General features: G+C 35.9%; 2 protein-coding genes across 2 annotated transcripts in view; one reads left to right on the forward strand and one right to left on the reverse strand.

Annotated features, from left to right (window-relative positions):
• MARCHF1 (membrane associated ring-CH-type finger 1) overlaps window positions 1-3,945 on the forward strand; it is a 123,363-nt gene extending 119,418 nt beyond the window's left edge. Inside the window, exons 6-7 of the mRNA XM_070948721.1 lie at window positions 374-521; window positions 3,538-3,945. Of these exons, the coding sequence (XP_070804822.1) occupies window positions 374-521; window positions 3,538-3,836 (447 nt within the window). The 3' untranslated portion in view covers window positions 3,837-3,945. The remainder of the gene's footprint in view (window positions 1-373; window positions 522-3,537) is intronic.
• A 4,391-nt stretch (window positions 3,946-8,336) lies between these two features.
• TMA16 (translation machinery associated 16 homolog) lies at window positions 8,337-24,490 on the reverse strand. The gene is made up of 7 exons (XM_070948677.1): window positions 24,417-24,490; window positions 21,967-22,079; window positions 19,898-19,935; window positions 16,650-16,734; window positions 13,036-13,184; window positions 10,214-10,256; window positions 8,337-8,693 (listed from the first exon to the last, which is right to left on the reverse strand). The coding sequence occupies exons 1-7, from the start codon at window positions 24,417-24,419 to the stop codon at window positions 8,561-8,563; spliced, it is 564 nt and encodes a 187-aa protein (XP_070804778.1). The 5' UTR covers window positions 24,420-24,490; the 3' UTR covers window positions 8,337-8,560.
• Window positions 24,491-27,079: the final 2,589 nt, after the last annotated feature.

The raw sequence follows: 27,079 nt of genomic DNA on the forward strand, positions 1-27,079 counted from the left end.
GTAGTCTAATAATTCTTCAGGGCACCAAATCAGAGACATTGCTCTGAACAGTTCAAACTGATGCTATGTACTAAAGGAAAAATTTCTATGTTTAACCACAGGAATGTATGGAATATGTATACATCCATGAACAAGTATTCCTCTTTGTTTTAACTCCCATAGTAGGAAATATTATGTTACTATAATACACTTTACAAATAGGTTATTCAACGTTATTATATATCAAAGAAATTCTGAAATGTGTTTTGTAAAAGAACACCTATAGTCTGTACTAAGAATGACCGATTTCCAAGTTATTTGCTTTGCGACTCATTGCAGAAAAAAAATGATATGACCTACCTTTCTTTGAAACCTTTTTTTTTTCACTTTGCAGTGGGAGAAACTGCAGATGACGACAAGTGAAAGAAGAAAAATAATTTGCTCAGTCACATTCCACATTATTGCTATTACCTGTGTAGTTTGGTCATTGTACGTATTGATAGATCGGACTGCTGAGGAAATTAAGCAAGGCAATGACAATGGTGAGTATATTGATTATTTTCTACTTTCACATTATGCTACTTGCAGAATCACTAGGATATATTTCACTAAGTACACACACTCAAAACATAATAGTGGATTTTATTTGCATATCCTTTCTGTAAAGATTGATTACCCAGTATAATTAGTTCTGGAGCAACATGATTTTAATGATCGTATAAACATATGTTCCCCTCTTTTCACAGAATCCAACACTTTAAGAATATCCCTTATATTTTAATGAAACCAAAACATTACCTCTTATAGACCAAATAAGTAGTTCCAAACAGGTATTTAATGGCTTCTAAGGATGGTATTTCGAGGAAATTAGGTCTTGAACTCTTTAAATAGAAAATGCTATAAGTTTCCTTCAAGTTGATTTCCTGATCGTTTCATGTCCATAAAGTTTTTTCGGCAAGAGTTGGAAGTAATTTGCCATTGACTTCTTCCAGGATTTGTTTTCTCCAAGACCTACTATTCCCTGGTGGCTTCTCATCCAAAGCTAACCAACCCTAATCTTGCTGCGTATCCATACAAAGTTGGACAACTTCTGCCATCAGCTGAGATCAAGGATGGAAACTTGCAAGAGAAATCAAAATAGAAACAATAAATAAATGATCCTATATAGTTCCCAATCACAACTATAGTAGCAGAATCATGCAATGCAAATAATATTATCCTGTGTGTTTCATGCAAACACTGACTCCAGAAAGATTCTGTGCTTTCTGTACAACGCGCTGTATACTGTAACTATTTGCAGAATCAAATATTGTTCCTCTATACACAATACTTGCCACAGGAAAAAAGTATCTGTATGCGTGGCAGAGGCCTGAAGACCAGCTGGCCAGCAGGAGGCGCGTGCATGCACGGCGAAGCTGAACTGGGGCGACGGCTTGCGTGCCCACAAAGAGGGCGCTGCATGCCACTTCTGGCACGCGTGCCATAGGTTCGCCATCACAGGACTATATTACTATACTACTTATTATTAGCATTGGATTAAAATTTCTCATCTTGAGTAAGGATTCCACAAGGTGCATAAATGACTTTTTTAAAAAAACTTAGAGCAAGTGCTAGAAGTAGAATGTATGTATCATTTAAAATAATTCATCCAATTTTTCTTATCAGCTTAGATTGCCTTAATCTTTCATATATTGACAACCAGATCTGTGTTCCGTTTTGTATCATATAACATTCATTGTAAATTGTTCAGGTTCACAGCCTACAACATGGCATCTTAGGAACGTAAAGCTACAGGCACATTCACTGCAAGCATTCCATTTTAAATAATCCATAAAAAGTAGTAAACAATCAAAGGAACATCACACAAAACTTGACTTACTCTTTTCAATCTTGAACCATACTAAGCGTATCATTTATTCTCAAGTATGCTTTGCTTCTATCATATAACAGTTCTACTACACTCAGCAATTAACCTCCCATTCTATATCCATGTAAAACATTGTATTATTTAAGCTTACTAAACCTAACCAATCATAAATGTTTCCTAAAATTGAGACATTTTTCAGTGACTGCTAAAAAGCAAAAATCTGCAGATGAGCAGCCTAAAATAAAGCTGCGCTGCACTTCCCAAATGATGTTTCTTCTTGCCTCTTGTATTATTTCAGACAGAATTCTGCCAAACTCCTTGCCAGGTACACTTAAGAAATTGTGCATTCATTCAAATCGGGTATTTCTTTTGACAGGTGCATAGGCAGTTGTCACAGGCACTAAGCAAATCTTACAGACACTCCATAAATAGACCACAGTTGAATAGTTATACAGTGACAGTCCATTTTTGCAGACTTAGTCCTCACATAACCACCATTCATTGATAGAAGTTATGACTATGGCGAATAGGTCCTCAAAGTTACGGCGATTGCAGTACCCCCATGGTCACATGATCAATATTTGGGCACTTAACAGTCTGCCTGCATCTATGATAGCAAGGTACGCTTCAGTTCCCCTCATCTACCTCTCCCCCACATCTGTTATTTTGTCTTCCCTGCATTCTGCTGCCTACCTCTACCATCCCCAGCTGCCTTAATCATCATCTTCCCACTGGTGACAAGAGGTGTCTATGCCAAGAAGCTGTTGGCCCATTGTCAGGTCTGGTTCAGCATCGTGGAGATCTCACGCAGCCTTGAAAAGCTGCTGCTGCCTCAGCTAGGCACATCTAGAAATGGGAGGAAGATGGTGAATGTTAACTGGGGTGAAAGTTATATAGTGTGGGATGACAGGGGTAGGTGGTAGAGCAGGGGTGTCAAATTTGATGTCAAGAGCGCCTGTGGTAGCCCGACCACTCCACAAAAACGGGCTCCCAAGCTCCCATTTTCGGCTGCAACAGCATCCTGCACCCTCTGCCAATGAAAATGGAGCTTGGGAGGGCCGCCTGTTACACTCCCGAGCTCCGTTTTGGCTGCCACAGCCTCTGCAATCCTTTGCCAATGAAAATGGAGTTTGGGGAGCCCGCATGCGGCCCTCTCGAGCTGTTTTCGCTGGCAGAGGCACTGTGGGTTGGTTCTTCGCAGTTTCCAGGGCGGCCCCACGGGCCAGATTTAAGCACCCTGTGGACCAGATCTGGCCCACAGGCCTTGAGTTTGACGACTCTGTCAAAGATGAAGAGCTCAAGGCAACAATAAAGCAGAGATGGGGGAGTGAGGGGGAATTTGAAGTGGAGATGAGTGTGGTCAAGAGAAGCAAGAGGTCCTTGCCTAACAATCGCAGCTGGGATTACCAGAACTGCCATTGTTAAATGATGCAGTCACAATAACTTTCACCTACCACTTCACTTAGCAGTGAAAATTTGTCTTGAATGATGTCATTAAGTGAGGACTACCTGTAAAAGATAACTTTTGTCTTTATATGAAAATAGTAGGAAGTGTGCTTCTAAACCACTCAGCAAATATACTTGATAGTAAATACTAGAGAAAGCAGTAGATATAGTCTGGATCAATTTAACATTAATTTCTCTCTCTCTCTCTCTCTCTCTCTCTCTCTCTCTCTGTTTCTCATGGAAAGGAGTCCTAGAATGGCCATTTTGGACAAAATTGGTTGTGGTAGCCATTGGATTCACTGGAGGCCTTGTCTTCATGTATGTACAATGTAAAGTCTACATTCAGTTATGGCGAAGGCTGAAGGCTTATAACCGCGTGATATTTGTTCAGAACTGTCCAGATACTGCCAAAAAACTGGAAGAGAAAAATTCTTCCACCATTCAGAACACTGAAATTAAAGATACTGTTGTGGTTCCAGTATCACAGACAGATACAAACTCTCAGCAAATAGAAGAAACTGTTCCTGATGTCATGCCCGTTTGATGGAAGTAGCATTTCTTTGGGAAACAAAGAGAAATGTTTCTGTTAGCTACAAGAAGAAAAGAAAATCAAATCCACAGATTATATTTGAAAAAAGAACAAACAAAAAATAGCAAGGAAAATTGGTACTAAGAAGCTGCACATTATCTCTGAAATGTGACTGAGAAATGTTTTTTCACCTTTCTTGCTAAGTACAATTAAAAGTGGAAGAAGATAGAAAAGCAAAAACTTATAACAGGCAAAGGACATGCCAACACTACTATTGATGGCTTAAAAGAACTGCATTTGCAGAACTTCTACTTATGTTCTGTTTACAAGAAAAAAAAAATTGTGTGTATTTGCTACTATGGTCTTTTTGCTAATTATTGTAAACTTGAGCGGGGGTGGGGAGATCAAACAAATTTTTAAGGTTCTTATAAAGGTATGCATCGAAGCACAAATTATCTGATAATGTGATATTTAATGCTAAGGTGATTACCCTATAACATTTCTGTAAAAAAACCCACACTTATTAAGTAATAATGGATTTTGAGTATTTGTAAACTAGAATATTAGAAATATTTTTCTTGGTCAACCATAGACACAGAAATAATTAACAGCAAATCTCCTGACAAATTGCTAAATTCATCTGGAGCAGCAACTTAGTTTGTAGTTCTTATATAGTAGAATATTAAAAATTTCCTGGCCACTGTAAGATTATTCTTCCAAAGGGCAATTCATTAAATCGGAGTGTTAAAACACCAAAGTACTTTTGTTAACAAAAGGCTTTATAATTTCCAGTATCTATTCATTAGGGTGAGAAATATTAAAAAAAAAAAAACCAAAAAAATCCCACCCAAAAGTTACAGCCCAATGCTTTGTTTAAAAGATAGCCTTGAAAAAGTCAGTGGGGACAGCATTCACATTATGACAATATTTCTTCAATGTGAACTTAATTGACAATGTATATGCAGTAACTGCTATATAAGAAAGAATTTAACAGTTAAGGATTCAATAGTTCATTTGATACTATTATTTTAATATATTAATAAAATGAGGTATGATTAAATAAGATACTTAAAGTCATATCAATGTAAGAATGCAGCCTGCAGGGATCCAAAGAATAATTTGGCATCCCATTTCAGAAGTATTTACCCAGGAGGCTTAAAGAAAGTAAGATATTTACAGAAAAATAAGTATCTTATTTCTATCACTGTTATGCTTGTTGACTGTATTGTGAGTTGTGCCCAAGTAATGTGAGTTAATACAAGAAAACAGTAATAAGGGGAGCTTATGATGAAAAACTGCAATTGGTTATTTCTAAAAGAATTATAATTCATGCTGCAAATTTTAAAAAAGAGTAAACTGTCCTGACATAATTATATTTGTTTGTTCCATTGAGAAATTGCAAAAGCAGTTAACTTCACTAAGATTAATAGGTATTTTCTCACTTGATGTCAGTAAGTCAGAGTTGTTACCATTATCAGAAATCTAGCTTGGTTGAAAACATATTAACCATAAAGTTAATATTATACAATATGATAGATATGACAAGAATTATAATGCTGGAAAGCTTTCTGAAATGAAAACTGGATAACTGAACTGTAAACGAAGTATTTCAGATAAAAGAAAAAATGCCATTACAGTATTTTGTGGTGTTTAGACGATCCCATAATTTAATGCAGATAATGGGACAGATGGAAAAGAAGTCAGGCCACAAGCTGAAATCAAATTAAAACTGAATGGTGCATTTTTTTTTTCTAAGCAACATATAGAAGATCACGATGTAGTTTGGGTTATATTTATAATTTGGAGTGATAACTTATGTTTCTTCTCCAACTATAAATATTTATGATGTTACTATGCTTTGCATAGAAGATCACTATGGCATTAAAAGCTGAAAACTGAACTTATGCGCAACAAAATGCACTTTCAGAATAATACTGCAATATGAATTTATTATCATTCTACTAATGTTAATGTCAGTCCAGGCAGTTATTTGCCCGGCTGCATATTTTGCAGAGACCATACAATGTAGCCCATACAGAGCAACATTGTGTAAAAGGATTATCATGCATGTGACAAAAGGCAAATGGCTATTCATATATTCAGCGCCAGTAAAATACTACGGTAGATTCATAGAAATGTTGGCATGTTTATATAGCATGATGCATTGGGAGAAAAGGTCTACATGATTCCCATACCAAGATTTAGAAACAACTTATCATTATGCCAGCAACAGTTTTAAACCAAGATTTGTTTTGGCTTAATTCCATAGAATCTAGGGAATTATGCTATTTTAAAACATGATTCACATGGAAACAGGTATGAAGCTTTCAGTTGTATTTAAAAATTATATTTGTACCACAATTTGCAATGTGCCATCTTTTTATGCTGTCTTTTTTGAGTACCAGTTAAAGTGTATTACAGATACCAGAAAAAAATGTGGAATATTATCGTCCTTTAAAGGAAAAAACCAATTTTTAAAATTCCAGTATTTTTGGTTTGTTCGGTTGGTTGGTTGTTTTATTCTTAGGCAGCATTCGATTCCAAATTATCCTCCTGGCTATAAATGTAAAATACTATTAGTATAATTGTTACAGGTGGAAAGCAATCAATAGCAAAGGTCAGTATTCCATTGTTGCACAGATCCCCATTTATCTGAAAATTATCTCTCAATTTCTGAAAACTGCACTGCAATCTATGATGCAAATATTTTATTATATATAATCATTGGACTTGCAAGTTTGTTACTTGTTTTACCCAGTTCTCTTTGGCAAGAGCTTTTGTGGGTGATTTGTGTATTTAAAAGGTTCTTGGGGTGAGAAAAAAACCTAATTGTTGTGGAACAAATTTGTATTTGTAATAAACAGATGACTCTTAACTGGCTATAAATTATTTATTTTTTAATAGAAACTAATCATGTTTCTGTTATGTATTTCTATTATGTATTTTGTATTTCCAGTCTAAAGAACTCCAGAACTCGAGTCAGAAGTTTCAAACTTGAGGAGGAGATCATTGCCTTATCAAATGCCCTGCGCGTTTTAAATAAAAGCTCAGTCTAAGTGCTTCAGATTACATTTGATTAAGCGAGAAACGGCCTGGTTAAAACCAAATGTAGTCCAGTCCTTTTCCTGAGTAACAGTTTAACTCAAGAAGAAGAAAAAATCAGGATTGCATTCTCTTTCCCCATTCTTCAGGAATGTAGTTTAATATCAATTCAGTAGCCTGAATATGTGCTTCAAAATCTGATTTATAAATCAATGTTAAGGAACTTTGTTTTAAAAAGAGATCAGTACCGAAGTAGAAAGCCCACTAGTAGTTTCTCTGAAGCCAAACTGGTGAAGTCAAGTTATTTGTTTGTCCAAAAATTAGTAATTTTGAATTATGAAAATATTACAAGTCTGTAGAGATTCTCAGTCATCCATGTCGCTGTTGTCCCAAAGGGACTTTTTCAGGAGGCAACTGGACTTTCTTGGGGTTTTATTTTCCACTTCTCATCCCAGAAGCTTCTTCAGCTCTCCATTCCCCACTATCCTATCAGAGCTAAAGAAACTTCTGGGATGAGAAGCGAAACATCTTCAAAGAAAGAGTTGCCTCCTGAAAAAGCACCTTTGGGAAAATATTACAAGTTACCACATAGAATGTTACAACTAAAGGGTTAGATCCAAGAAAGAAGGCAGCTTAAATATACTGGTTAGCATGCATTGTTCAGTACTGTTTTAAGCCCATATTTTACTCTTTCCAATCTTATTTTATAGCCTATATTTTATTCTTTCCAATTCAACACAATATTGTAAATAAATTAAATACTGGGGCACACAATTATGCATCTATTTTTGCTTAGCAGGAAAGCTTTTTTTAAAAAGAAAAGAGCTAAATAGTGATGTGTTAAGAAACGGTGAAACGGTTCCTCCCATTATGCATTTTTACTGTTTGGAAGAGTTCATTGGGGGGAGGGAAGGAATCTTAAGCTTTATACAAAATCCTTAATAGTACCTGCTCAGGAGTGGGTTCTACTTACCTTTACTACCGGTTCCCATCGTGCCCCTGCGCGCTTGCTTCGCTCGCGCACTCTTCTACGCATGTGCAGAAGCTTTTGCGCATGCACAGATCACCTATGATGATGTCCGGGTCAGTGAGCAGAGCCTCCTGCTGGTTTTACTACCAGTTCTTGCGAACCAGTCCGAACCAGGGTCAACCCACCACTCTACCATTTCTTAATCCCAACCTCTCAAGTGATGTTATGCGCTATCTGGAATAATGCCAGAATATACTACTAAAAAACATTGCCACTCTTGGGGTATGGAAAGATGCATTTAAGTTTACCCCTAAAAATACTTTGCTCCTATTGTAATGACAATCTGATCAGTACTTTCTCTTGAAGAACAACAACTAGGAAAAGATAGTAGCTGAGGTGCAAGATAAAAATTGGACTTTTTTTTTCATGAGCTTTAAATCTGTTGTTTTGTTGCATTTTATGACTAATTAGAATGATTAATTTAGACTAATCAGAATTTAGTTTATCAATGTAATATCAAGTATTTTTATGAACCTTACATACATTGCACAATGTTTTTTAAAAAGACAATGCAATATTACAAACTGCAGTATAAATTGTCATAGTGATCAGAACCGCAGGGACTCATGGTTGATTGAAAGGAAGGTTTCTTGCTTCTTGCTGCCACAGACAGTTAAAACACTGGCTTGTCAATCTGTTTCAGATATCCCAGCAATTTCTCTTTAGTCTACTCCTGTGCTGCAGGCAATTCATTTTCAGCTTCAACATTTGCTTTTTCCATTCTATTGCTACAGAGATCTTTACTGGATAACTTTCTCATTTTAATATTTGGTAGCTTCTTCAGATCACCATCCCAGTCTCTGGTAGAAATGGAAGAAAATTGGCAAGCATTAGGTGATGGAAACTATAATATTTATGTTGGCAATCTATCATTGCTCCTATTTAAAACAAAAAAAATAAATAAAAAATACTTTGATTGGAAAGGTCTTTGCAAAATAACCCTGGGAAAAAACCCACTTAATTGAAGAGATTTTTTAAAAGACTTTACTGAAATTCCTATGATGCAGGAAATACAGGAAAACTATGTATACTCTAAAACAGGCTTACTTAAATATAACTCCCATACCAAATTAAAGAAAAACAAAAATATTCTGGGTCCAATTTATATGTAAAATGCTCTACCTACTTTATAAACTGATCCTACCTATTGTAGCCTGAGGAAGGTATCTCAAAAGAAAATTTGACTGCACTATCAGAATTTTTTTTGCTAATACAACCTTCCATCTCTGTTTTTCAATTAATTTCTTCCTGGGTTTTGTTAATTGGGACAGAAATTAATGTGCACTGCTTTCTCAAAGCTCATCAGTTTCTGCAGCTGACTTCTTCTAATATGCAGATAATCCAACCTTGGAAACCTCTTGAGATTATGCACTAAGGGCTAGGCAAAAACCACTGATGTGTCCTGTAAATTAATTCCTTCCCTCCACATGTAATCAGATGCAGAGTGGAAATGGAAGAAAAACTCCAGCCATAAAAACATCTCAAAATCTTGTGTAGTTGGTTTTTCACACTGATTTCAAGGAAACCTAACTCCAACCACAGGCTGATTTCCATTCCAGTAGAATTTATCATTGGAATACTAGGAACTGAAATAAGGCAGAATAGGAATGTAAAAAGTCCACTATCTGTTAACAGCCTCTCCAAATTTAACTATGATCTTGGTTTGTTTTTGTTTTTTTTTACAGATTTCAAGGAAGCCTAAACTTCAACTAGGTATTTATTTCCAAAGTAGGGTTTCCTATTAATTTTTTCCTGGAAAATAAAATGAAGCAAAAAGGGAACGTAAAAAGCTTACTTTCCATAAACAGCGTCTCTGAATCTATCCATAATGTTTGTTTGTCTCACTGATTTCAACCTTAACCCTAACCCTAGGTGGATTTCCATCTAAATAGGATTTCCTCAGGCATTGTGTCAAGCAATTAAAGTAACATCAATAATAACATTTTAATTTTTATAAAAGTCTAATACTAATAAAAGAAAAAAATAGAGAAAAAGGCAAAGAGATACAAATATATAAACCGTCAATTTTCACCTATCAGTTTACTTCTGAGTTATAATACATCAATTGAATATATTGTTACACTCAAATGATAAATTCCCATTTTATAAAGTAATATTCTGTATTACAAGGAATCATAATACAATATGATGTTTTATTATTTGAAACTGATATGATGCATGTCATTGTTGGAAGTAATCTAGTCTGTTCATACTAGATTACTTCAGACTAAAAGACTGTCCTCTTAAAAATTAACAGAAATTATGCTGGAGTAATGTATCCCCGCCCGTCCCATTTGGGGGTAGTTAGACAATAGCTCACCTGAAATATCGAAGATGTTTACAGTTTATAATGTCAGGGATTTCTGTGGAAAGAAATTGAATCTAGATCAACCAATAGATTAAAAGAAATGAAATTAAAAGTTTAGTGATCTCCAACTGTCTGATTTTGTGATTGTAGTTGAAAAAGACTAAATCATTTGTTTATTTTGCTCACTTTAGAAATTAAAACTGATTCATCAAAATATCTTATTTCAAATTTACAGGATACCCCAAAGAATACATTCAAAAGGTTGGCTATTAGTTTTACTTCGTTAGCAATGTAAAAAAAATCTGATCAGCATTCACCCATATGATTTGGTCTTCTGAATCTTTGAATTATTTCTGGAATAATATTTCAATGTGTAGATTCATATGAAACATTTTTTGTGTTAAAGATATTAGTATGTTAAATTATATTCCCAAACTTTGGCATTTGACTGATCAGTTATGGCTGTATCAGGCCATCAATGCTAATTATTTTGAGGATTTGGAAAAACAGTGCTACAGGTAGTCTCTGTTTATAACCATTCATTTAGCGACCGTTTAAGTTACAATGGCTCTAAAAAAAGGTAAATTATGACCAGTCCTTGTACTTACAACTATGACAGCATTCCCACAGTCAAGTAATCAAAATTTGGATGATTAGCAACTGGCACGCATTTCCAATAATTGCAGCACCTTGGGGAGGTTGTAGGATTGCCATTTGCTAACAAACAAAGTCAATGGAGGAAGCTAGATTTGATTTAATTAACAACTGCACGATTTAACAACTGTGGCAAATCGCCTAACAACAGTGGGCAATAAAGGTCGTAAAATCAAACATGACTCACTTAGCAGTCAACTTTCTTAGCAGTGGAAATTCTGGTCCCAATTGTGGTTATAAGTCAAGGACTACCTGTATTCTTGATATTAAACTGGGTTCACAAGAAGTGTGACTTACTGTTTTTGAAAAAGCAATCTTATTTATTAGTCAAAAAATTGACTCAATATATTTTTCGGTGGTATATTTTCTAATGTTAATGACTCATTTAAAAATCTATTTGACATTTGATCAAAGTTTTACAAATATAAACAGTTTCCTCATTTCTGTTAAGTTTGTTTGCTTGTTTGGTTTCGTTTGTGTAGTTTTTCCATATATTTATTTCTTTTTTGTTTGCATTTGTTCTATTCTTTATGTAAAACTTGTTAAAATAAAATATTTAAATTTTTAAAAGTGCAAGAGGCACATATAGTGTTAGAAAACCTGGTGACAAGTCAACAAGGAAAAGATCTCTCCAAATTTTAACAATAGCAGAAGCATTTTGTTAACTTGTTAAAATAAAGTTTACGATAAGCTTTTTCCTAAGTGTTGCTCTCCTCCATTATTAAATTTCTGGTTTCAGAAGTATTAATTCCAGGCATCACACCATGTTCTATTTGATGGAACTTGCGGTTGGATTACAAAACTAAATTACATCCCAAAAATCCAAGTTTGCACATATCTGCTTATCAAGCTTCAAGTTGCTTCTAAAAGAAATGGGGTTGGACTAAAAATTTATTCCTGGCAAAGCAGGGTAATTCAGTTGCATTCAGAAATTTATCCATAATTCCATAAATTACAGCTTTCGAATTCTAATATCGATCTCTAATATTTCAAAATCAAGATTTGTCATGTCTCTTTTTTTAAAAAAGAGTTATTGGCATATAGGTCCAGACAGACTTACATGAATCATAAACACTGAGAATTTGCATCTAAATCAGATTGGCTTCAATCATAAGAAGCTCAAATTGACAGAAAGAAATGTTATCACTCTCCTCTGGATGCCTGTATTTGTGTGTAGATTATGTACATCCACTCTATTAAGTACTTTCTCGGGAGAAAATTGTATTTGCAACAAAGAAAAAAAAATTACATGATATGCTGCCATATCAAAGATATTATTTTAGTCAATTAAGCAACTTTAATCAATTAGTCTAATTTAATACTTAAATGTTTCACATCAAATTTGGAAAAGCACCTAATTTTTCCAGACAAAACTATAATTAACTGATAAGAAAAACTAATGAATTGTGAATACTGGAAAAAAAAGAGAAGTCACCACTGGTCATTCCTTCTCAATAAAAGACAATAGAAATACTATGCATTTTAAAGATTTGTCAATATAACTTTTCATCTTACACTACCATGTCTAATAACACTGCCTAGCAGTATAAATCATTTTTCTCAAAATTAGAACCAAGTTAACCAAGAGATATGCAAATGATTATTTCTCCTTAAGTATTTCACAGTAAAAAAAAAAAAAAAGTGAAGTCGACCTGGGTAATTTGAATACCCAGTTAAATTATACATACATAAAAATGAATATAAATGAATAAGCTATAGAGAGAGAGATGCAATACATATAGCATATCTACTGTTAATTTTAAGTTGTTGCCATGTCAAGATTGAAGAACATTTCAAATGCTCTTTATGGACATTAATTTTTCATATAAACTTATCTAAACTTGAATCAATTCATTGGAAACAAGGTTACACTTACCATCTATTCTTAAAAAGTCTTCCACCTGCATCAAATTAACTACCACAATTTGGAAGGGTTTACACAGATTACCCAACCTGCACATTTCTTCAGTAAAATAAGTGATTTGAGAAGCTGGTACCTGAATGTCAAGCTCAAGTAAAGTCCAACAACATACAGACAATAAAGTATGAATAATATATGAGAAAACAATTAACTTTTATTTACTTCAGAAATACAACACACGTGTTACACTGTTCTTTTATGCAGAGTTCTTATATTTGGGGAACATTTTAATAACAGATTACTTTTTATCACAGCATACCTATGCCATAGCCTTCATACTGCTGTCTTTCACGTTCCATGGTCTGCTTGATTACAGTTTCCCTGGAACTGTGTTGTCTGGATTGTCTGCCTTTAATGCTGTTGTGCAGTTCAATCTGCTCCAACTCATCACGAAATCGCTGCAAATAACTAAAACACAGTAAACTGGCATTTTAGGAACATTGTGGGTTTTTTTTAAAGTAATACTTGAATATTAAATAAAGAATATATACAAAAACACTGATATTAAACTAAATATAAGAGGCAAGGTTCTCTATCTTAATGTCATCACCCATCCAGATTTTAAACAGCAATCTGATAACAAAAGAATAGCATAGCTTTCTTTAGCCAGGAAATGATTTTTAAAAAGCAGAATGTATATATTCTCTCAAACTACTTTCTGTATGTTTCAAACCAGGGGTGGTATTCACCTTCGCTACCGGTTCGCAAATGTGAGCGTGCGTGCTCAATTCGCTCGCCCGTACCATCTCCGCGCATACGCAGGGCCTTCCGTACATGCACAGAGCGCCAAAAACAAGACGTAATGACATGTGGGTGGGCGGAGCCAGGGCCGGATTTAGATGAAAAGAGGCCCTAGGCTATTCCACTTATGAGGCCCTTTCACCAGTGGTGGGATTCAATTTTTTTAACAACAGGTTCTGTGGGCGTGGCTTAGTTGGGGGTGTGGCTTGGCAATCATGTGACTGGGTGGGCATGGCTAGCTGGTCACGTGACTGTGTAGGCGTGGGTAGCTCGTCATGTGACCGGGTGGGCATGGCTATGTGCATAGACTTTTTTCAGAGGGCTGAAAAAAGTCATTTCTGACTGGGCCTCACACTTATGACCATCCTCACATTTATGCCCGTGCAGCTTTCTTAACAACCATGTCACTCATTTCACAACTGCTTCTCTTCACCATGGTGACAAGATAGGGCAAAAACGTAAAATGTGAGGACAGTCGTAAGTTTGAGGACTGGTCAAAAGTGCGAGGACCAGTCAAAAATAACTTTTTCAGCCCTCTGAGTAGTCCATATGCACAAAAGGACTAACCAGAGGGCTGAAAAAAGTGATTTCTGACTGGGCCTCGCACTTTTGACCAGTCCTCACACTTATGAACATCCTCACATTTATGCCCGTGCAACTTTCTTAACAACCATGTCACTCATTTCACAACTGCTTCTCTTCACCATGGTGACAAGATAGGGCAAAAACGTAAAATGTGAGGACAGTCGTAAGTTCGAGGACTGGTCAAAAGTGCGAGGACCAGTCAAAAATAACTTTTTCAGCCCTCTGAGTAGTCCATATGCATAAAAGGATACAGCAATAGAGAGGGATGAAGGAAGGGAAGGGAAATTAGAGTAGGAGGGAGTGTAAGAGAGGGAGGAAGAGAGGAGGAGAAGGAGAAAGGAAGAGGAAGTAGGGAAGAGAAGAAGAGGGAGAGGAAGAGAAAGTAAGAAGGAAAGAAAAGAGAGAGGTGGTAGGTTTGAGGAGAAAGATTGCTGTACAATAAAAAAGATGAAAGGGAAGAAAGCCAACCCCAAACAAATATAAAGATATTAAGATAAAGAATGAATTGTTAAACTTTAAAGAATAAAAGAGAACAAATATGAATAAATAACAATAATTAGAAACACACATACAAACATACAATGTATTTTCTTTGAACAGAGTATTTGGCCGGTTCATAAATTTAAACAGTGTTTAGTCATTTCAGTTAAATTTACAATTTCTATATTTCCTTTTTGCCATATTTATTCCTCATCTATTTTTGTAAAAAACCAAGATTACCCTTCATCCTCATCTCTAATCTTAATCAAATTCAATTTTTCCCTTCTATTCTATATTATACCCCTTCCCATTGTCATCTATTTTTATATCCATCCTCACATTGGTTAATTATGTAATATTACAGTTGTTTAATATGAATTCAACATTTTAATATAAATCAGTTATATAACTACCTTTTTTGTATATTAATCAATATGAACATGAATATTCCAATTATTTCCATGCAATCCAATTTCTTACAAATCCATTAATTATATTTACCAATAATAATAAACCAAATAATTTCCCCCATATATTCCTCCAAACCACAACTTAACCATTTCTGCTTTCAACACAATATACAATTAATAGTATCTCAATTATTACAATTCCCTAGTTAAATAGAGCTTTTTTTCTTTTGTGTTTTAAAATGTCCTCTTTTTCCCTAAATTTCCCGTTGTTTGCACCTACCTTTTTTGGTGAGGAAAAAGAAAAGAAATCTGCCTGCCTAATTTTCCAATGTGCAAAGCCAACAGCCTGCTTTACTTTCTCTTTCGTTTTTCAGAATAGCTAGGGGAAAAAAATCTGCACTCTTTCCAAGCAAGCAGAAGAGCCCTGAGCAAAACAGCTGAGAGCAAATCAGCTGGGGGTCGGGAGCCGATCTAAGCAAGGGCTAATTAGCCTATGCTGAAGCTCCGGGGCCGATAAAATTACAAAAAAAACACCGAACCCTTTGTTAAATTGCTGGCTCCCCCGCCCCTCGCCCACCACTATTGATTGACAATAAATAATGGTGCGGAGGGGCGGGGCAAGCCAGCAATTTAACAAAGGTTTCGGCTGCACCACTGGCTCTAGGGCGGCCCTTTGAAGCCCCGCGGCAAGAATTTAATTTTTTTTTTCCTCTAGCCATCGGAGGCAGCAATAGATGGGGAGTGGGCGGGGTAAGCGAACGGCAGGCGATCCAACAGAGCAGAGAGGGAGGGTGAGTGAAGGCGGGGAAGCTGCTTTCTCCATCCTGCTCTCTTGCGTCCAGAGCCCACGTGGAACCCAGGCAGCGGAACTCAGGCTAGGGAAGGGGTGGGCAATTGTGGCTCTTTTACAACCTGTGGCCTTCAACTCCCAGAATTCCTGAGACAGCCAAGCTGTCTCAGGAATTCTGGAAGTTGAAGTCCACAGGTTGTAAAAGAGGCACAATTGCCTACCCCTGGCTACGGTAGGCTGGCGCCGCGCGGGTGGGAGGCGAGGGGCGGGCGAGCCAGCAATTTAACAAAGGGTTCGGCCGAACCCCCTAGAACCCCCAGAATCCCACCACTGTGTAGGCCCCTCTTGATCTTGAGGCCCTAGGCTGAAGCCTAGTTAGCCTATAGGAAAATCCGGCCCTGGGCGGAGCTTCCCGTAGCCGCAGCTACCGGTTCGCCCAAACTGGATAGAACCGGCTGAATACCACCATTTCAAACTAAAGTTGCTTTTTAATTTCAGCTAATATTTAAAATAAATAGGTTTATTTACAAAATCCAGAAACAGGATATTTGAGACTAAAAGTGTCTTCAATAATTGCCTACAAATAGTACACAACAGGTATATATTATTCCAGAAAAACAATTAGATTAGAATAGTTAATTTAAAGGTTTCTAATTACTTATGATAATTAACATATATGAAATGTTAAAATTACACTGCATGAATAAATACTAAAGATGGCATTTACCAACAATTGTTCTAATGCACCACACAGAACAGGGTATTGTTTTGATTTTGAAAAACATAACAAGCAGGTAAAATTATGAACATCAACTCAACATTCTTGTTCCAAACAAAGAAGACTTAGGTCATTTGCTGTAAACCTACTTCTCTACTAATTCAGAAGCTTCATTTTTTGTGTATTCCATTTTGTCAGGATCAAGGTGACATTGAAACCAAAGCAATTTTTCACCTACAAAAAAAAAAAGAAAAAAGACCAAAAGAAAAGTTTAGTTCATTGTGATATTCAATATTTCTGTAAAATACGACAGGAATGTTAATTATTCCAATTCATTAATGAGTCCAATACATTAAAAAAAACCTGTTTTTAGCTTCTGATCACAAATATAAAAAGAAAAAAAACCACTTAAAACTATGAAAAAATACCACATGCATATGAAAAAATCTATGATTTTTGAAGTACATTTGTTTAATGTAGGCACAAATTCACATGGAATATTATACAGTTATATATTTCTACATGTACAATAATCATCAAAACAGTAAGATATTTGTAAAGTCTATAAAAATGTAAACAAAACAAAAAGTTTAATAATTTCCTCTTCCATCTTTGAAGTTATTGTTTTCATACTTGCTTGCTTCTAATGTTAATAAAAAAGTAAAAGAACACTAAATTATTAATCCCATAAAATAATGAAGTCTACTACCATTGGAAATTTCCTTTCATACGCTCAATGAATTTCTAAGTAAAGCAAAACTTCTACATGATACAAAATTAAACACATCTTTCTGCAAATCTGAACCCATACTGAATTTAAAATTTAGATGCCATTTGTTTACAAATTCAAAATAAGAGTAAATACAGAAGATACAAAAGTTTTGACAGGAGTTCAATCAGGATTTTGCCCCAAATCAGCTTCAAAGCATTTGCCAGGACCAGTAAAGAATATTTACTTATTTACTTATTACTTATTATTTTAGGATTTTTTTCCCCCATTCTTCTTTTCAGAAATCTTCTAGTTGAATGCATTGAGATCAAGCTTTAATTTCAGGCCTGGGATTATGATGGTCATTATAAAACCCTCACCTTTCTTGTCTGTAATTATTTTATGATTGGTTTGAAGGCTTGTTTTATTTCAGTGCTTCAGCTTCAATTTCTTCACCGTCAGTAGAGAATTAACTGACCACAAAAAATGTTGCTACAATTGCCTAAACGCTGGGCAGATTTGCAAAACAGAATGCTGCTGAAATGTTTAGCTCATACTCGAGTCCATATGTCCAACTTTAACAAGGCTTTTTTTTAAAGATCAAATGTGGAAAAGTTATCCAGGTCACTCTTTTGGTTTGTTGTTCGTCTATTTCCTTTAAATTATTAAGACATCTGCCAGTTTCATTTGTATATCCAATGCAGCATCTTTTTCCACAAGATTCTTTTAGGCTGCTTTGAAATGTTATAGTAATATACATAGAAGATTAAATGTTAAAGTAGGACTTATTGTATAGTTTTAAAGTGGAGAAGTTATTTTATAATGTCATAGTATAATGTCTTTTTTTTTCTTTTTTTTTCTTTTTCCTTTTTTTCCCTTTCTTTTCTCTTTTCTCTTTTCTGAAATGTATGGATAAAGGGGGATGTTATAATATTAATAATATTTTTAGTAAGTAAAGGTCAATATCTAGAGGAGGGAGTAAGTAATCTGTTATGAATTAGGTTTTTTTTTTGTTATGAAGAAGATTCTTTTAGCCTGTCATTTTTAAATCCACTTTTAAATCAATCTGTCTTGTCCACTAAAACTTGTTTCTCTTCCATAACCTCTTTCTGTCTATAATGTCAGACAGGTATGAGACCATTGTTTTAAAATATCCTTCACTACATCCAATGTTAAAGTACTTTTTTATATTATTTTATGAGTAAATCAAATGTGTTCTCATTTAATTGTAATCTTTAGTTCTTTCTGGTTCCCTTTAGTGTTTAGCTTTCAAAGTCCCATCCTTTCATGTTTCTTTTTTAAGAATTCAAAACAACAGCATTTCCCCAGGGAAAGGATTCTTTAATTAATTTTGAAAATCCTATTTCAAGTTCACCTGGACCTTCAATCCATTTGTAATTTTCCAAAATTCATGTTTTAATCACCCTTTTGCTGTATATGTCTTAAATTTATATTTAAAACTTCCTTTGTTAAGGATTGCATATTGCTGTAAAATGTGTAATTGCACTGGTTCCTAATGACTAGAAAGCAGTTAAAAAGCATTTTGCAAAAGTGATTATATTGATGTTTGTTAAAATTTATTTAGTTTCTTTCTCATATGCACAATTTCAAAGATATAAGCTTTATATTTAAAGATGAAAAGCTAATAATTACCATTTTTTCAGTGTATAAGACGCACCGGAGTATAAGACGCACCTTAATTTTGAGGGAGAAAAACAAGGAAAAAAGTATTTTACCTCTGCCTACCAGCATTTAAGGTGGCGCCGCCCTCCTCTTCCTCCTGCAAGCGAGAGGTGCAGGGACTACTGGCTTTCCCCCAAGAAGACCCCTAGCATGCTCTGGGAGGAGGGACAGAGCACAGCCTGAGGAACAACCCTCCCTCTTCGGGACAGTGTGGGGGGGGGGAATCTGCCCAGCAGCTTTGGGGAACAAGGCGGGTGCCACGATTTGCAGCTGGTTACCCCTCTGGCCATGCTGACTACACTCCCCAGCAATGTGAGGAGCCGCTGCCGCCACTGCCTAACCCTCTCTGCGCCCAGGAGCCAAGCCGAGCTGAATGGGAGCCCCTAAAGGGAAACGTTCCTCCTTTCCAGCCATCGCTGCCCGGATTCCAAAATGCAAACCTCAAGAGGGGTGACCAGCCGCAAATCGTGGCACCTGCCTTGTTCCCCAAAGCTGCTGGGCAGATTCCCCCCCCCCCACTGTCCCGAAGAGGGAGGGTTGTTCCTCAGGCTGTGCCCCACCCAGATCCCTGCATCCTGGAACTGGCCGAAAATGGCCAAAGGGTGGGGGCCGGCGGGTGGGCAGGGCATTCGGCATATAAAACGCACCCAGATTTTCACCCCCTTTTTGTGGGTAAAAAGGTGCATCTTATACACCGAAAAATACGGTAAGTTAAAGTTAAAAAACTGATTAAAATTCTCTTTTAAAGAAAGTTAATAAATTATGCAGAACTTCCAAATGTTATAGAAAATACTAATTAAAAAATCAGAACTGTATAAAAGAAGCAGTATTTCAAAATTCCAAGTAATAGTAGTGTAGGATATCTAATGTTAAACTGAGTACATAGTTGATATAAAGTTTTTAAAAAAACATATTAGCCCTGGCTAGAACTTCTTCCAAGAAAATACTTAAAGATATGCAACCAAGATTAATTTTAAAAAATCTGAAAATATAAATTACACTTACCCACAATGCTGAGCCGAAGGGCCTTTTCATTTTTCAATCTGCAAAAAGAAAAAAATGCCTACAATGTATTTATTTAATAACTTTATATTCTGTTGCAATCTCATGACATATTTAGTAGTTACAATAGCACAATCTAACTTCTAAAATATGTATAGCCAATTGAACAAATTATGTAAATTAAAGAAACTATACAAGAAATATTTTTTAAAAAACTATCTTTCATTGATATATAAATACAGAAGCAGATGAACCATTTTGTTCTGAAAGAGAAGGAATATGTTTAGCAAATAAAATACCTACTTTATTTACCAAGTGAATCCTTATCCCTAAACGGCAAGCAAGTGGATTACACATAAAGATCTTTACAATATATATTTTAATATCTGCTTTAACTAGCTATTTCCTATGGCACACGAAAGCTCCGAGATTACACAATCTGATATTAAAACATTTGAAAAGCACCCCAAGCAATCCTCTAACTCACATTTTACCATGTTATAAAGTGATTAAGATAAGACTTGCTGATAATATTGTTGAATTCCAGTTTATGAACCCTTTAAATACTCTATATTCCTATATAAATATAACTTAAGCATGATCTATTTTCCGTATGTCCTAGATAAAGAGAACATAAATAAATAAGGTAAACATTATACTTGTACATTTATTTATTATATCTAATTATAATGCTAATTATATTACACTGGCATATTTCTATGATATTACTCCCAACAATACCTAATGAACAAATGACTTATTAATTGTGCCTCAAAATTTAAGGGTTATGCAGAATTAGACAACTGACAAGATCAGAAAGTTAGTAATTAATGAACAGAAGGGAAAATTTTTAGGAATACTGAGCAAATTCTTTTATTATGAAAATAAAACATATTCCTATCTGCTGTGTGAAGATACAGTGACTTGCTAAAAACCTCTTCTCATTAGAAATTGTCAGGAAAGGCAGCAAAAAGACTCCTGCACGGCTACAAGATCTCTTACTGAGATGAAACAGCACCAGGAACAAAATGTGTTCTTATTATACCACTGAGGAGGTTTTTTTATTTTTAATGAACAAAAAGCACATGGTGACATAGCAAATGCTTTGGAAGAAAAGGAGAAAATCTGGAGTCCACTCTGCATTAATTTAAGATTAAGTTCTACAAATCTGCCTCTAAATATATTGCACCAAAGTCTCTAACAAATATAACCTATAGGACACTAATATCTCATGTTATCATAAACCAGAGATTTAATATTAATACAATTTAACATATAATAGTGGCTATAACTTTTATTTCCAAAACACCACAGCAAAATTGTTTAAATCACCGGTAAAAAGATAATCTAAAAGTAGGTTTCAAAGTGAAGGTTTTATAATATTATATTGCATTGTACAAATGGAGGCAGAGATGTAGGGGGAAAGGCAGGCGATCCAGACGCGCCGTATGAGCTGCGGGAAAGGCAAGAGTTGATGGGCCAGAGCAGATGGGTGGACACGGGAGGCTGGTCTTTGTGCCACTTGGCTTGCCGGCGGCTTGCACGCACCATCGGGATTGCCTGCCTTCCGCCCCATGCCTCTGACTGGGTCTTGTTTTTGGAGGAACACGGTAGTAAGATCAATCATGGTGAATATCACTGCAAATGATGAGAGATCTTAGAACTGGACAGTAATGGATTGCTATCATTTGTGCTTATATGTTTATGTCATCCTTAAATAAATTGCCAGATTAGTAAAATAAAGGTAAAAGTTTCCCGACAGTTGTATCCGACTCCAGGGGGCAGTGCTCATCTCCAGTTGTTAGCCAAGGGAGCCAATGTTGTCCAAAGATACTTTCATGGTCAAGTGGCCAGCATGACATGGTCAAGGCATATGGAACACTCTTACCTTCTCACCGAAGTGGTAGCTATTTATCTACTTGCATTTGAATGCTTTCAAACTGATGGGCGGAATCTGGGGCAGCTTTCTAGCTGATAAGCTCAGCATGTTTAACCACTGAGCCATCAATATTTCTAAAGCAAGAATATTATCCCAGATACCACTCAACATTAGAAAATAAGTAAAAACTTACTTTTCCTTTTTGACCTGTTTGTGTACTTCTTTTGTAAGCTGAGCCGCTTTTCTGCTGTAAGGATGGATGGCTTTCTTCTCCTGCTCCCCTCCTTTTGCTTTGGCAGTTTTGGGCTGAAATAATGAGTCAAATAATAAAAGCATTTAATAGAACTACTTCAATTACTCTCACCTGAAACATAACAAAAATAATTATTTAACTTTCAAGCAACAGTCAACATCTACCATATATTCATAACACTTAACTATAAAAGATTGTTATAGGGATCTTATTTATATTTTTCTGTACTTCTTTTCAAAATAAAAGAGGCCTTCTAAAAAAATTATAGAAATCAGGACTGTTCCTAAATTATTATCAGACTCTATACCGATAATCAACTGATGTATTCTTTCATTGTAAGCTCATAAAACTACCAGTTTTTTTTACAGCTTTTGTATGTCTTTCTCATTGGCAACCTAGATGTGTCTTTAGGAAGCATTTTAGCTTTAATCAGCAACTACAAAAAGAATGAAAGATGAATGCATTCTAACCAAAGAACTCAAAAAGAATACTTGAAGAAATGATAAAAATGCACACAAGGAAAAGTAAAATAATCAAATATTTACAATATTTTGAATATATAATTTAGGCTGATAAAATTCCACATGTAAAAAATCAGTGATATTTAATATTACTGTTTAGTTTAGTTTAGTTTATTGTCATTGCACATGGTACAACAAAATTAAATGCCGTCTTCAGTGTACATTATAACTATAAAAATAAAGATACAAACATACATCCTTTACATTCTATATAATTGAAATTGAAAACCCAATATTGCACTATACCGTAGAATTCAATATAGTTATTGCCCTGGGAGAGAAGCTGTTTTTCAGCCTATTTGTCTTTATTATCCTGTACCGTCAATAGTTCCAAAAAAAGGGTGCCCAGGATGAGATGGATCTTTAAGAATGTTTTCAACTTTCTTAAGGCAATGGGAGCTATAAAGCTCTTCCAAAGAGGGGAGAGGGCAACCAATGGCAACGTCTGGGCAATGACGTTGACCCTCTGGAGTGCTGTCCTATCTGCCGCTGTGCAATTGGCAAACCATACACAGCTGCAGTAAGTTAAAATACTCTAGGTTCCAGCAGTTAATATTATGGTGGTGCGATGGCTCAGCAGTTAAGACACTGGGCTAAATAATCATATATACTTTTTTTCCCCAAGCCCTACTGCAAACACCCAGATAGTCCAGGAGGTACACTCCTTTCTATAAAACTGCCTTTTCCAATACAGATCAGCATTTGAGTGCTATAGACATCAGCAGAGAGTACATCCAGAAAATGTCACAACTTACATATTTGTCAGGACACATGTAGCTAATCATGACTTTGCATGATATCACCATATGCAGATTTTCACCAACATACTGATGTTGCCATATGCACACTGCCATCAGCATATTGATGAAAGAATACCCCAAACTGATGATGAACTTGCCTAGTAGTTTCCTGTTATCATTAAAAAAGAGCCTTGGTGGCGCAGTGGACTAAACTACTGCTGTTAAAGTAGTACTTAGCTGCCAGCTGCCTGCAATTACTGCAAGTTCAAATCTCACCAGGCTCAAGTTTGACTCAGCCTTCCATCCTTTCGAAGTAGGTAAAATGAGGACCCAGTTTGTGGGGGCAATAAGCTGACTTTGTATAAAATAGAACACCGCTGGGGGGGGAGCGGGCAAAAAGCCCTACTAAGCAGGTATATATAAAAGTATGAAGGCTATTGCTTAACGCATTGTAAGCCGCCCCGAGTCTCCGGAGAAGGGCGGCATATATAAATCGAATTAATTAATAAATGAATGAATGAATGGCACTTCACAAAGGAAACAACTGCACCAGCTGACCTGAAGTAGAATTTAAGAATTCTACTTCAGGTCAGAAACTTAAGAATTTAAGAATTTCCATTGCTGTCTCTAATATGTTTACTCTGAAATTAAGTAAATAATTGTCAAGCGGGAAGATTGCATCTTGTTCACCACAAACAATGTTTGAAATATGTTAAAAACAAATAATTTTCAATTCAAGTGCATTTTAGTTTGGTTAAAACTAAACAAATACGCTTTGGCAGAAAGTTTGTGGTTACTTAAAGCAAGGGTCTTCAAGCTTGGCAACTTTACGACTTGTGGACTTCAACTCCCAGAATTCCCCAGCCAGCGCATGCGCCAGATTAGTAAATTAATCTGCGCTGGTTGAGGAATTCTGGGAGTTGAAGTCCACAAGTCGTAAAGTTGCCCAAGGTTGGAGACCCCTGACTTTAAAGGCTATCGAAACTCCACCGTATCTGTTGCCGAGTCTACTGCAGTAAATGACCGTTTTTCAGCTCAACTCGAAAAACACACCCCACCCACCAACATTAAACAATCTAAGGCTTTATGTCGGGTTTTCACCGAATCCCCTGCACCCCCTGCAGCTCACCATATTCAGGAGCGAAAAGCAGGCGCGTCTCTTTAAAGGGCAACCAGCTTCCACGTGCTTTTTCTGAACCCAGACGAGTCCCACACTTTAACCCTTCCGGCTGGATCGACAGACACCCAGTAGTTCCGTTCCGTTCCATTCCAATAGGACCCCCGCGTCTTTATTGCATCGAGTTTAGTAAAAACGTGGGATTAATTCCTCTTCCTAATTCGGAAAGGGGCGTTTACGGGGCGTATAGAAATCCCTTCTATAAACCCTGCTAGATTAAAATAAATCTGAGGATGAAGCTGTGTGTCGCTGATTCCTTCCGCTGAAAAAGGGTAGAAATCGCGGATGTCTCCCGAGCATGTTTATTTAGCAAATGAGCAAAATTACTCTTTAGGAAAAGAATCGATTGATGCGGCCATTGAAAGGAATGGCACGTAGGGCTAAACGAAGACATATGATGACAGCCATCCCATTGTCCTCAACAATAATTTGAACATTAAATTAAATTTAACACACTTATGAATGTCACATCCAGCATCAACGCCCATTTGCTTTAAGAATACAGATTTATTTAAAGTAAAGGATAATAGAAAGGAACATATGGAAGCTAAAAGATACTGAACTAAAATCCACACATGGTTGATAAAAATGACAAGAAAGCATATAGACTTTAAACCAGAGATTTTTTTTTTTTTAGGGATTGTGCCAGAAATATATAATAGAGAATTGAGATATTTGATTGTGAATGTATTAACAGCGGCTAGAATTGTGTTTGCTAAAAATTGGAAAAATGAGAAAATACCAACGCAAGAAGAAGTTATTAAAATCATGGAATGTGCTGAAATTGACATTTGAAAATAGAGAACAAGAAGATAAAGAATATTATAACATATGGGATTTATTTTATCAATGTCTAGATAATAAAACATGAAAATGAATTATGAAATATGAAATGAATGTTATATTTGAAAATAATTTTTATGAAATGATAAAGCCATAGATAAAAAAATGATAAATGAGGATACCTATCTGTTTGATAATATGAGAAATTAGATAATTAGTCAATTGTGAATATGGGAATGAAGCACAAAAGACTTGTAACCGACCGACACACCGTTTGAAATTGTAATGGATAATGGATTTATGTTTTATGTTTTGTTTAAAAATAAAAAAAAATCGAAAAAAAGAAAAGAAAGGAACATATGGAACAATAGAAACCAAACACTCTATATCTCATGTATGCATGATAGCAGGAGATCGTCTGAATTACAGCATGTTCAAAACCAGAAATGATGAAATTACTGCAAGATCCCAAAATGTACTTGAGTCAACAGAATGCCAAAGAGAGAGACTCAAGACGAGGCTTACAAAAAGCAGATTTTATTTATGGCCAAAAAACAAAATACTGGGTGGGACTATATCCAGAATTTACAGATACAATGCATGTGAGGAGATAGCCACACTTTGGAAAAGATATGGCTTTTTATACCCTCAGAGACACCAGTTAAGTACCCAATTCTGGCCCCTGGCCCATCCCTTCCTTTGGCAGTGCAGTAAGGAAGAGGGGTGGGTGGGTGGGTGCTTAGCAACCCCACTTCTTGAGATATCCACCAGGTACGGAATGATACAGAAAAACATAACAAAGAAGTGAGATCGCTGGTAGAAACAAATGGCAGACACAGTTCTAATTCTTAGCAAAGCAATTCTTACAAAAGCAAAAGAGCAAATCAAACCAATTCTACTGACTCTATTGTGTCCCTAATTCTACTTGTTCTATTATTATTACTATGTCCCTTCATTACAATAATAAAAATTAGGTTGGACAGTATTTTTCTTTTCAAGACTTGCTAGATTTCTGTTTCAATGACTTTATATTATTTATTATTTGTTAGATTTAGTTTTCTTCAGGAGGTCAGAGAATTATATGGGAATTTCTTTTTCTTCCTTTTATCCCTAGAACAACTACCTTGTCAGGAAGGTTCAGCTGAAAGAGAATGAGTGTAAGTGGAATTGAACCTTTCCCCAGACCTAGTCAAGTACCTCTGTGATTACATCAGGACAACTGTTGGCTGTGTAGAGTAGACAGAGGGAGAATGGATTCTGGCAACAATCCAACTTTAGATCATCAAGTTGTGTCACTTGCAGACATAGTGCTGAAGACCCATCAGACCATGTTGCTGCTTATCCTAGAGAAGACAGATATTATTTTTCCTGGCAGGATGGGACCAAATTCTGAAAGAGATTCAGCTATGGATACACAAACTGGTATATAGTGGTTCACTGTCAGAACTTTCAGTCTGTCTGAATAATCTGGCTGCTGGTTTTCAAAGCAAAATCTGAAACTAGTTCTGAAAGTGTTTCAGCTTTGAATGGTCGGGTCTCCTGGAAGATGAGTGGGGGTGACAGAAAATTTTGGCAGTCAAGGTCAAAGTTTGGAAACCCCATCTCTAGCCAATAAACTCCAAAAGAGAATGGGAGGCTAAATTCATTAGTGTCTATGCAGAATATTTCCAATTATCTCACCTCACATGTGCAGCACAGACCTTCTACAGGGACCTATAGAAAAGTGGACAGACTATTGGGGACAATTTTCAAAGGAGATGGCTACTTAAATGTTTCAAGGAAAGCTGCTTTGGAAACACCTCTTGCAAATGTTTTTACAATTGCAGGTATTA

This window comes from Pituophis catenifer, unplaced genomic scaffold (assembly GCF_029215685.1).
Source record: "Pituophis catenifer annectens isolate HBS135680 unplaced genomic scaffold, rPitCat1.0.hap2 SCAF_8, whole genome shotgun sequence".
In the NCBI taxonomy this organism is placed as follows: Eukaryota; Metazoa; Chordata; class Lepidosauria; order Squamata; family Colubridae; genus Pituophis; species Pituophis catenifer.

Excerpts from the sequence above, each read along its gene's own strand:
- TMA16 (XM_070948677.1), bottom strand. Across the intron at positions 13,185-16,649 it reads GCTTCTGAATTAGTAGAGAA|TTATTTGCAGCGATTTCGTG; the intron begins GTAGGTTTACAG and ends ACTGTGTTTTAG. Across the intron at positions 8,694-10,213 it reads AAACATCTTCGATATTTCAG|AGACTGGGATGGTGATCTGA; the intron begins GTGAGCTATTGT and ends CATTTCTACCAG.